This window comes from Alosa pseudoharengus, unplaced genomic scaffold, assembly GCF_046254945.1.
Source record: "Alosa pseudoharengus isolate Yale_2024_CS ecotype anadromous, Long Island Sound unplaced genomic scaffold, YU_APseudo_1.1 YU_APseudo_1.1_scf_10, whole genome shotgun sequence".
In the NCBI taxonomy this organism is placed as follows: Eukaryota; Metazoa; Chordata; class Actinopteri; order Clupeiformes; family Clupeidae; genus Alosa; species Alosa pseudoharengus.
Window position 1 is genome coordinate 21,595,635 of NW_027468565.1, and position 12,500 is coordinate 21,608,134.

General features: G+C 55.1%; 1 protein-coding gene across 2 annotated transcripts in view; it reads right to left on the bottom strand.

Annotated features, from left to right (window-relative positions):
- The window catches only part of znf423 (zinc finger protein 423), a 160,133-nt gene that overhangs the window by 74,136 nt on the left and 73,497 nt on the right, over positions 1-12,500 (bottom strand). For both annotated transcript variants that reach the window (XM_076267554.1, XM_076267546.1), the window contains exons 4-5: positions 4,386-8,053; positions 3,405-3,489 (exon numbers count right to left, since the gene is read on the bottom strand). In XM_076267554.1, coding sequence (XP_076123669.1) covers positions 3,405-3,489; positions 4,386-8,053 — 3,753 coding nt within the window. The remainder of the gene's footprint in view (positions 1-3,404; positions 3,490-4,385; positions 8,054-12,500) is intronic.

Genomic DNA, 12,500 nt, shown 5'->3' on the forward strand with positions numbered 1-12,500 from the left:
ATGAAAAAGTGTGTGCCTGGGTGCGTGCACACAGGTCTACAATCGTAGAGGCTTAGCACCAAATCAAAGTGACAGTAAAGGAAATGACACAGAATGTGTGTGTGTGTGTGTGTGTGTGTGTGTGTGTGTGTGTGCGCGCGCGCCACAGTGGGGCTCGACGTGCAAAGGAAAGAGAGCGGAGCAGTGAGCAGATGTTGCAGGTTTAAGGAGGTAAACTGATTGAGATGAGGCGTCACCTCAGTGTTAATGATGACTCCAAAGCAGTGTGGGTAGGAAGAGGGAGGGAGAGAGAGAGAGAGAGTGAGAGAGAGAGAGAGAGGAAATGGGAGGGTGTCATATGATCACACCTTGACAAACCTTTTGTGTGTATGTGTCGAGTACATGTGTGTGTGGGAGGGGGGGTAGGTGTACACACACACACACACACACACACACACACACACACCACCACCACCACCACCACCGAATGGGTGTGTGGGAATACAGGAAGGTAAAACTGTATATCATTACGTGCAGGAATGTATTAATGTTGCCACAACCATATAAGATACACCCCAAAAAGCAAATTCACACACATTTCGATTAATTCAGAGGAGACACAATGTTGTTCACACACACACACGAGTGTGTGCCTACAAAACACAGACTATTGCAGAGGTGAATGGGAAAATGGTGGGGAAACTACAAGACCCACATAGCTTTGCATTACCACAGATGTTCTACAGCAAGAGAGATGCTCTTAGCTGTTCTCCCACTATTTCAGCACCAGAGGCCTTGTGATGACACCTCTAACTCTGCTGTCTCCTGTACTCCACACGGGGCCCTGTCCCAGAAGCACACACAACCTCTTCACCACTCTCCAAACGGCAACGCACTAAACGCACTGCAACTGTTGAGACGGTCGTGTTGAGCGAAAACACCCAGAAACAGTCAGGTCACACCAGCTGACAGACTCCACACTCCGGTAAAACCGAGGCTTTCTCGAAAACGCAGGAAGGGAGACAGCAAAGGAGTTTAAAGAAAGAAAGAAAGAAAAAAAAAAACATATCAAAGAGCCATAATAATCTCAGTAGTGGCATATCAAAGCTGGGAGATAGTGTAGCTTTTTAATGATTGTTTCGTAATCTCAAACAGCGCAAGAGAGGAGAGGCCGACGCTGGAAAAAAAAAAAGGAGAGGGAGTTCGGTTCAAGCCAACTCCTCTGTGATCTCTCTTCAATTTTCTCGACGCTAACACGCGCGTCTGATAAAGGTTAATACTCTGCTTCTCTTTATTTAAAAAAAAAAAAAAAAGACAACGCCATCCATCTTTGAAGGGGGGTGTTGGAATGGGGAAGGAAATAATAAAATAATAAAAACGCCACTTAAAATAATCTGCCTCAATTCCATAATTAATCTCCTCCAGCTTTTCTGACAATTACGATGTTAATTAACCCAAAATTCCCTCCATGGCAGGCAGAGGGAGAGGAGAGGAGGGGAGGAGAGGAGGGATCCGCCTTCCCCCCCCTTTTCCTCCGCCCGCCGCGCCACTGACGGGCCTATCTATCCATCTCTCTCCATCACGCACCACGAGGAGGAGGAGGAGGAGCAGGAGGAAAGGAAGAGAGATGAAGAACCTCTGGCTGAGTGAGAGAGGTCGGTCTGGGCAGGGGGGTAATGGGTGTTCAGCACGCAACTACTCATTACGAAGAGGAACGAGAGAGAGAATGAGACAGAGAGACAGAGAGAGAGAGAGAGAGAGAGAGGAGAGAGAGAAAGAGACAGAGAGAGAGAGAGAGAGAGAGAGAGACAGAGACAGAGACAGAGACAGAGACAGAGACAGAGAGAGAGAGATTGTGAAATACCCCAGACCAGACTATTTGGAAGACAGAGTGGGAGAAAGAAACAGAAAAGAATAAATGTGGAAAATCCCACAGACTCCTGGAGATGAACTCGTTATGTAGACCAGACTGAGACAACAGACAGACTCTGTGCTCTGGGCAGTGTGCCTGCCGGCCGGCCGAGCTACTCCGCTCACTCCACATAAGATGCGGGCAGCTCCAGGCACCTCCAGGGCAGCACGGGCAGCGCTGCACCAGATCTCAGTCTTCACAATGAGCTGCCAAGGAGCACAAGGACCAGGCCAGCCCAGCCCAGCCAGGCACGGGAACCTTTTCTGGAGGACTCCTCTCACGAGAGCCAGCCCAGCAGTGGAGCTCATTCTGGGGTAGCCACTGACGACGGGCACCCCAGACTCTGGGTCGTGTTCCAGGGAGAACACCGAGAAGAGCCAGCGCAGCACTGGTGCCCGTTTTGGGAAGGACACTCCCGATGTCCAGTCCTGGGGAAGGGACAGACGCCGGCCTGCCCAGGCGCTGATGGGATGGGACACTGATGGAGGGGTCAATGGCTCATTAATCTGCACTGCTGTCCAACACCTCAGCAGCTACTAGCTCAAGTGTGAGGACAAGCAGGGAAGGGCAAGAGCACAACAGCTATGCATCCATCTAGACTCCTAAACACAAACACATGTATACACACCCACACACATGCTGTTTACTCTAGAGCCAAACAAGAAAATACCAAACCACGATGGTGGCTAACCCCCCCCCCCCCCACACACACACACACACACAACGTCCTCAAGCCCCACAATCAGGTGTCCCACTGCACTAACGTGAAGAGTGTAGGTTTGCATGTCTCCAGACTACCTCTGTCTTACTGTCCCTGGGGAGGAAAGGGGGGGTAGATTGAGCACAATGTGGGTAATTGCCCACAACAAGCTCCAGGGAAGACGTGAAGAAAGGTAGAACAAATGAGTGAGAAAGAGACTGAGGGAGAGAGAGAGAAAAAAAAGAGAGAGAGAGAGAGAGAGAAAGGGAAGAAAGAAGATGGAGAGGAAGGGAAAACGATAAAAAAAAGAAATGACAGAGGGGAAGAGATAAAAAGATGAACAGTGTGTGTGTGTTGTGCATGTGGTGTACGTGTGTGTGTGTGTGTGTGTGTGTGTGTGTATGTGTGTGTGCGTGTGTGTGTGCGAGTGTGTCAGTGAGTGTGTGTCAGTGGGCCGGCCGGCAGGTTGAAGAGTTAACCGAGCAGTCAGACCTGCAGCCGAGATCTCAGCCGCGCAGCCGAGTGTTAAACAATGGAACAGCTGTCGGGACCGGTGGCAGTGTTTCCAGAAATAGAGCTGTTCATTTCACCTGTCTGTCTCACACCTGCGTGCGTGCGCGAATGCGCGCGCGTGTGTGTGTGTGTGTGTGTGCTTGTGCGGAAGCATTAGGAAGGGCAGGGAGCTGGGTCGGAACTGAGAGCACGCAGGAGACAGAGAGAGGTAACAGAGAGGAACGGCTGACAAACCAGCAGCCACACACACACACACACACACACACACACACCAGGTAGGAAGAGATGAAGTCGACTCACCGATCATGTGATTGGCAACGTGTATCTGGATCTCGCGTTCCGTCTCGAAGGTCATCTGGCATTTGATGCACTGATATGTCTTCTTCTGCAAGGCAAGAAACCAGCACAGGGAATTCAGTGAAAAAGCAGAAAAAGCTTTTTCTTTTTTGTTATTCACTGCACACACACACACACACACACACACACACACACACACTCAAACACACTGCAACATCTCTCTCTCGTCTCTGCCTGGCTGTCTGTCTGGGAGAGGGAGAGGGAGAGGGAGAGTCTGGTGTGCTTCCTATCTGTACCGTTGAGCTGAAACAAAAGCCCAGGTAAAGACAGAGCGTCCCTGGAAGTTGACTGTCGATACGGAGCCGGGGGAAGCGGCCGCCCACACTCTCCACGGCACGCTCTCAGGGGACGGCCCGGTAATGCGAGTCTGAATTCACACATCTTTTACTCAGGCAGCAACACACACTGGGAGAGCAGCTCTCTCTCTCTCTCTCTCTCTCTCACAAGCACACACACACACCTCACTAAAAATAAGTCCACAAAATGGTTCCTGGCTCTGTCTGCTGTTTTCAAGGGGAAATTGTATTACAGTATAAACAAACTCAGTCTCTGTCTCCTTCTCTCCTAAAATACAGCCATTAGAACACACACACACACACACACACACACACACACACACACACACACACACACACACACACACACACACACACACACACACACACACACACACACCTAAAAGATATATTAAGATATATAAGATAATATTTATTGTAAAAAAACTTTCTAATCTGTAGGATGTGCTACTCTCTCATAATTCAAGATGAAAACAGATTAGGATCATTAGCACCTGCACACCTGATAGGGACAATATTAATGTTAATTATTAACAACTGCACACCTGCCTCAGCACCACTGCTCACCACCTCAAACACACAAACTATAGCACACAGCTTTGAATCAGGTCACCATGGCGACTCTTACTTTTGGGACGGGCGATGCGTCGGTCACCTTCTTGGAGCCGCTGGTCTCGGGGCTCATCTTGGGGTGGTCCACCTGCACGTGATTCTCCAGGTCCTCCACGCTCTCGAACTTCACCGCGCACTCGACGCATCGCAGGCCCGCCGCGGCCGCCTTGTCGCCCGGGTCCTGAGGCGTGGTGCCGCCCCCGCCCCCTCCGGCGGTGACCATCGCGCTGGGCGACTGCCCGTTAGTGCCGCGGCTCATGCAGGCGGCGCACAGGCCGAAGGGCAGGCCGTTGACGTCCAGCTTGACCAGGTCGTTCTTGTTCTTGAACTCCTTCAGGCACAGGGCGCACTTGTAGTGCTTGTGACCGCCCAGCTGCCCGTTGGGCGAGGACGACGCCGACCCGCCTCCACCTCCTCCGCCTCCGATGACCCCTCCGCCCATGCCCCCACCGGTGGCCCCTACGCTCCCGGACGAGGAGAGCTTCTGCATGTGGAACGTGCCATGGATCTTGAGCTCAAGCGTGGAGGTGACCGTCTGCATGCAGACCACGCAGCGGAAGCCGGTCAGCGAGTTGCGCAGGTCCGGGTGCATCTGGCAGTGCTCGATGAACTCCTCCTCGCTCTGCAGCGGCATCTTGCAGATGCGGCACGTGCCCGTGTCCAGGCTTTTGCTGTGCGTCACCTTGTGCTCGGTCAGCGTGAGCAGCGACGGGAAGCGCTCGCCGCAGATGGGGCACATGTAGTGCTTGGCCGGCCCGCGGTGCGTCTGGGCGTGCTCGCGCAGGCCCGACTCGGAGAAGAAGGTGCGCGAGCAGACGTTGCACTTGTGGCTGCCCTTGATGAAGTCGGCCTTCTTCTTGCGCGAGCCGGCGTCGTCCTCGCCCGGCCGGATGTTGTGGTCGCGCAGCCGGTGGTTCTGCAGCAGCGACTCCATGGTGTAGGCGGCGCCGCAGATGTCGCACGCGTACATGGGCTCCGAGGCGTCCAGCTCGTCCTCGCCGCCGCTGCCGGCGCCGCCGTCGTGGCTGTTGGACGCGTCCTGCTGGCCGGACACGCCGCTCTTCAGCAGCATGCTCTGCAGGTCCGCCTGCTCGGCCGCCACCGTCCCCCCGCTCACCGCTCCTCCTCCGCCTCCTCCTCCTCCTCCTCCTCGCTTCGAAGTCTGGGCCACGCCGTTGGGCGTGCCGTTCTGGCTGCCTCCGTTGCCGTGCGCGTGGCCGCTCTCGAAGGAGCAGTGCTTCTCGCGGAGATGCCTCTCCAGCAGCACGATGGCGTGGAAGGCCTTGCCGCAGAAGCGGCAGTTGTACTTCTTGCTGTGCGTGGTGATGTGGCACTGGAGCTCCACCTCGGTGCAGAAGCTCTCGCCGCAGAAGATGCACTTGCGGGCCTTGCCGGCCCCCGCCGGACCGCTGGGGTGGCCCAGGTGGCTGTGCTTGACGTGCAGCTGCAGGTCCGCCTCCTTGCGGAAGTCCCAGGCGCACGCCGTGCAGCGGAACATCTTCTTCTCGTTGCTGTGCTTGACCGCCAGGTGGACCTGGATGGACACCTTGGAGTCAAACACCTCCTGGCACAGCGTGCAGTGGTAGAGCACGAAGGTGTGCATGTCCAGCAGGTGCTTCTGCAGGTCGTCGACCGAGGAGAACTGCTTGTCGCAGCTCTCGCACACGTACTGCGTGGAGGTGGTGGTGTAGTGCACCGTCAGGTGCTGCAGCAGTGCATCTTGGGATTCGAAGTCCTCTTTGTTGCACTGCGGGCAGGACTGCCGGCGCAGCAGGAGCTCCAGGTGCGACTTGAGGTGCGCCTGGAAGCCCTCGAAGCTGGCGAAGCGCAGGTCGCACTGGTTGCAGGGGTAGTCGCCATTGGCGCTGGCCGGGGTGGCGTCGCCGGCCGCCCGGTGCCGCTTGGGCGAGGAGATCTCCACGTCGGACGACGCCGGGCTCAGGTCGGCAACTTTGACCTTGCGCTTGTTGTTGGCCAGCGGGATGTTCTTGTGGTTCTCCTTGATGTGCTTGGTGAGCTTGAGCAGCGAGCCGAAGATGGGCGAGTTGGTGCAGTAGGGGCACGAGTAGACCTCCATGAACGACTGCGACGGCTGCAGCACCGGCGACTCCATCTTGGCCACCCCGCCGCCTCCACCGCCCCCTCCTCCGCCGCCCGCGTTGCTGCAGTGCGTCTGCTGGATGTGCTCGGTCAGCGAGGACTCGGTCAGGAAGCCCATGGAGCACTGGTTGCAGAAGAAGGCGTGGTTGCCCTCCAGCGTGGTCGAGCCGGCCAGCACGCCGCCGGGCAGGCAGTGCGTCACGCGGATGTGCTCCTGCAGCGAGTTGATGTCGGCGAACATGTCCGGGCAGTAGTTGCAGTGGAAGGCCGTCACGTTGCTGAACTGCAGGATGGGGAGCGCGGAGGCGGCGGCCGCCGCTGCCGCCGCCGCCGCAACGCTGCCCCCGGTGGCGCGGTGGGCTTTGCGCATGTGCTCGCTGAGGTTGTAGAGGGTGGGCAGAGTGTCCAGGCACAGCTGGCACGTGTGGCTCTGCTGCGGCTTGTCGGCGTGGATGGTCTTCAGGTGGATCTCCAGCACCGCCAGGCTGTTGAAGTCGCGCTTGGAGCAGTACGGGCAGCTGTAGGTCACCTTGCCCGCCTGGGCCCAGCCCAGGACGCCGTCGTCCGGGTCGGACGAGGACGGCGCCAGCTTGCGGCGGCTGGGCGCGGGCTTGAGGGTGGAGTCCGGCGTGGAGCCGCGCTCCAGGGAGGCGCTGGAGTCCGGCGTGGCGCTGCTCATGGAGGCCACGCTGCCCAGCATGGGGTCGGGGCTGACGCTGTGGTTGCTGGAGTCCGGCTGCCGGTGGCTGTCCAGGTGGCAGTAGACGTCCTCCACCGAGGGGAACTGCTCGGCGCACACGGGGCACTTGTGCTTGCGGTGGGCGTGCGCGCGGTCGATGTGCGCCAGCAGCGTGCCCTCGTCGCTGAAGATCTCCGGGCAGTGGATGCACTGCAGCTCGGCGCGGTCCGACAGCTGCGGGTGCCGCGTCAGCACGTGCCTCTCCAGCTCGTCCGTCTGGCTGAACGTCTCCTCGCAGTAGTCGCACATGTACAGGTCCTGCTCGACGTCCGCGCCGCCCTCCGACCCGCCCGAGCCGGCCGAGCCTCCCCCTGCCCCTCCGCCGCCGGCCTTGCGTCCGCCCTGGTCCTTCAGGTCCTTGTGCTCCTTGTTCTTGCGGTGCGCCTGCATGTGGCTCTGCAGCGAGGAGGTGGACGAGAACCCCCGCTTGCACACGCTGCACTTGAAGGGCTTGCTGGAGCTGTGCGTCTTCAGGTGGATCTTGAGGTGGTCGCTGCGCGAGAAGGCCGCCTCGCACTCCTGGCAGCTGTACTTCTTGTCGCCCGTGTGCAGCTTGACGTGGCGGTCGCGGCTGCGCTTGTGCTTGAACAGCCGACTGCAGAACGTGCACTTGAAGGGCAGCTTGTCGCTGTGGATCTGCTCGTGCCGCTTCAGGTAGCTCAGGCGGCTGAAGGACTTGTCGCAGAACTGGCACGGGTAGGGCAGGCCCGAGCCGCCCTCCTCCTCGCCGCCCGTGCCCATGCCCAGGTCGCAGCAGCCGTCGCCCAGCATCTGCGAGGGTGACGCCACGTCTTTGCTGGAGGGGGACGAGGGCACCCAGGAGAGCCCCGGGTCATCGTCGCCATCTGCAAAGCACAAACACACACACACACAGAATTATAATGTCAGAAAGGCAAGGGAAACCAGGGACAGAGACGAGGAGCGAGAAAGAGCGAGGGACAGAGAGAGAGAGGGAAAGAGGGAGGGGGAAGAAGAGAGGGAGCGAGGGAGAAACAGAAAGAGAGAAAAAAAAGTCTAAATAAGAGCAAAGGAACTAAAGACACTAAATCACAAGGGAGAGGAGAAATAAGGGCAAAACGCTTCCGCCTTTCTTTCTTTCTTTCTTTCTTTCTTTTTTTTAATCCCTGTTTCTCGCTTTCTCTCTATCGCTCGCTCATTGTCCCTCTGCAGTCATCCTCTCATCCCCCTAAAGATTTGGATCTGGTTTTATCACATTTTCATTATGGCCAGCAGATTGAAAAGCTTCTCAGAAGCGATTAGTGCAAACTCAAACAGGAAGGTCTTCTTAACGGACAAACGCCTGCAAAATGAAACTACGGATTACACCCATCTTTTTTTTATGTCTTTGTCTAAATATGATGCAGAGATGAAAAAACAGCACCCATCCCTCCCTCCATCTCTCCCTCCCTCCCTATATGCATCCATCCATCCTACAGCACGTAAACAAAGCTGGGTGCCTCTCCCGCTGCCCTGATTTGTGCAGTCTGAAGGGGCTTGACACAGTCCGAGCGTCATCTATTTAGCATCTCGACGACGCAGCCGCCTCGCTGCAGAAGGAGCACAAGCGGGAGGAAGAAGAGGAAGAGGAGGAGGAGGAGGAAGAGGAGGAGGAGGCGAGCTCATGACTTATTGAGCAGGAATGCTGCGAGCCCAGAGTCCCACTGTGGCGCAGACAAACACAGAATTTTCTATCAAGGCCTGTTTGTTTTTCCCTAATTCACTCAGCTTTATGGGTGAAAGGAATAAAGAGCGAGAGAGAGAGAGAGAGAGAGAGAGAGAGAGAGAGGTAGAGAGAGAGGGAGGGAGGGAGAGAGGAAAAAAGCCTCTGGTATTCCACGTTTCCAAATAAACTCCCTGTTTACAAGAGTAAACCATCTGAAACACTTGGTTTATATAAACCAAAACCCTTTGTGTTTTTTTTGTTGGCGAAATTGAAAGGAGATGGAAGTGGAGAGTGATTGGGTCTCACTCCATGCGTAGCTATTGGAACGGGACACCTTTGGGCTGTGGAAGACTGGGCATCAAACACATTTCTAAAACTCATCACGGTCAGCCTGCGATCTCAAGCCCGCGCTGAGAGGAGATGGCGGCCGCAAGCAGAGAGGCTGGCGTACGAGACGAGCCGCCCAAACCAGAGACGGCTCTGCTCAAACGCATAGCTTTAGCTACCGACGGCAAATTTGCAAGAATCCTGTCGCGACTAAACACTCCCACCTCCAACCTCCACCAGTACCCAAACACACACACACACACACACAAACACACACACACACACATACACACACACACACACACCCCTCCCCTGTTTTCCGCTACCTCTTCTGCAAAGTTGAGCGCAGCAGATTTAGTGGAAAATAAATTCCTGTGATGAATCGATTGGCTTGAAAATGTAGGTGCTGCGCAGAACAAATAAATCTCCACAGGGGTTGGTGGGTAAAATGTTTTTGTAAAACCATGAATTATGAATTTGGCTCGGAGCAAGGAACAAATCCTACGCTGCGCAAAAGTAAAGAAGAGAGCCGAAGAAGAGGAGGGGGGAAGAAAGGAAATAGAGATATCACAGAAATGTAACGAAAGAAAGGGAAAAAAGGAGGAGAGAAGGTAGCGGAGAGAAAGATAAATGGGGAGACTCATGAAGGACACTTTTAAAAGGGACACAGAGGACTCCTTTAATATTAATATTAGCAGGAAACTCCAGCTCGTTCATATATTCAGTGTGTATGGCTGGCTGTGTATTCAGAGCAAAGCACGCAGCTGAGCACATTTGTACACATTTAGAGCTGTGTAGGGCTTCAGAGATGGAGGAGGCTGGGGTGAGGACCAGTGTCTCTCTCTCTCTCCCTGTCTGTCTCTCCCTCCTTCTGTCTGTCTCTCTGGCTGTCTGTCTCTCTGGCTGTCTGTCCCTCTCTAGCGGATTAGAGTGTCAGTCTAAGCTGTACTGTACCAAAGGTTCAGGAGATGGATGTTTGGGTGTCTAAGCTGAACCCCCCACACAGGGCAAAGCGTCTGTCTGCTACAGACACCCCCCCCCACACACACACATACACACACACACTCCTTCTGAGCTTTTGTGTCCATGTCAGGATAAGAGTCATCCTGACCTAAAACCCTGAGCAGTGGGTGAGTCTTTTTGTATGTTTATGTCAGTCTGTGTGTGTGTGTGTGTGTGTGTGTGTGTGTGTGTGTGTGTGTGTGTGTGTGTGTGTGTGTGGAGAGAGAGGGAGAGTGGGGTGGGGTGGTGGTGCTGCTGCTGGTGCCGGTGGTGGCGGCGGTGCCCTAAAAGCGCTGGAGAAGAAAGCCCAGAAGGGTCTTAACTGTGCTGGATTCTCCTGCTGCACAATAAAGCCCTGGCCCCTGACAGCCTTGCCTCTAATCTCAGCGCTGTCGAGCACAGGGTGTGTGTGTGTGTGTTTATGTGTGTGTGTTTGTGTGTGTGTGTGTGTGTGTGTACGTGCATGCGTGCGCGTGTGTGTTTGACAGGTACAGCACCCTGCTGTGACTCAAGCATGTACAGTACCTCAAAACAGAAGATACAAAGGAACACTTGCTAGAGAAGGAGGGAGAGAGGGAGGGAGAGAGGGAGGGGTGGGGGGGTGGGGGGCGGGAGAAGAAAGAAGAAAAGCATGTTTAAAGAAAAGAAGAATAAAAAAGGGCAAGTGAGGGAGAAAATCCTGGAATGGAAAGAAGGAAGACATGGAATAAGATGACAAGAATGAAGGAGTGACAGGAAAGAAAAGAAGAAAAAGAAAGAAAAAAAGAAGGACTGGCACATGTGGTCATTGTGGTGAATTATAAATCTATTAATGCTAATGCAATCCCTCTGACTGCGACAGAATGTGAGAAATCACTTTGGAGAAAGAGGGAGATTATAGTCATTAAATAGCCTTAATCCTCAGCAGTGTGGCTGTCGGAAAATGGAAGATCACATGGCTTTTAGAGGGCTTTTGTCATCCGACCGCCAGGGGACTTGGCTAGAGCGCCAAACAGGGGAAGAAATTTCAATGAAAAGTTAAATTAGAAAAGAAACAGAAAGAGAGAGAGAGAGAGACAGAGAGAGAGGGAGGAGGAGGAGGGGGGGGGGGCAAGGGGGAGAGGGGAGGAGAGGAGGAGAAGGAGAGAGAGAGAGGAGAGGAAAAAAAGAGCAAGAGCGAGACTGGAACGGGCTCACACTAAACACACGCCTCAAACAGCCAATGACCCCTACATCACCACACCACATCATACACAGGCGTGCGCGCGCGCGCACACACACACACACACACACACACACACACACACACACACACACACACACACACACACACACAGCGACCGGCGCAGTCTTCTCTTTCCCGCCTCTCCTGATTCTTCTTTCTCCCCTCTCTTTATTCTTCCCCACTTTCGCTTCTCTCTTCCTCCCCCTCCTCCTCCACCCCCCCCCTCCGCCCCCCCCCCCCCCCCTCCATCTCTTTCATGTGGTGACTCATTACTGAATTAACAGCCTGTTCTCCTGGTTGCCCCCGGCGATGGCCTTCACCTCGCTGCCCTGTCCCAGGTGGAGAGTTTTCGGGGGGTTGGTGGCGGGGGGTTGGCGGGTGGCGGGTGGATCGGGCCGGGGCGGGCCTGCCAGACGGGCGCGCTCTGAAGTTCTGGGGCCGGGCCCGCTGACGAGCGCCGGTAATTGGGGCCGGCGCGGCCCAAACACATGGTCACAGAGGGGACCGCTGGCCGCACGCACCTGAGCGAGGCGAGCGAGGGAAACTTTCACAGAGGGGAAACGCTAGGCAGACGTACACACACACACACACACACACACACACATACAGAAATGCAAACACACACACACACATACAGAAATGCAAACACACAGACACACACACACACACACACGTGGGCAGACATACAGACAGATACACACACGCATACAGACACACACACACACACACACGCACAGGGGACAGTGTGGGGCCAGTCACGCAGGGTCCCTTCTAATAGGGCTGGACAAATGCGTCCCCATGCCGGGGCAGCAACATGGCCAAACGCAGTAATGAAGACACGCTCAGTCTGAGGCCAGGCCTCTTCCCACTTCTGACACAGAGGAGGGAGGGAGGGAGGGAGAGAGGGAGAGGGTTGGGAGGGAGAGAGGGAGAGGGTTAGGGAAAGGAGAGAGGGATAGAGAGAAACAGAGAGAAGGCATGAGAGACAGGGAGAAATGATAGAGGGGTGGAGAAAGAGAAAGGACAGACAGAAAGAAAAAGTTAGATTGGAGGAGAGAGTAACGACAGAGAGGAGATAAAGGAGAAAAGTAAAGAG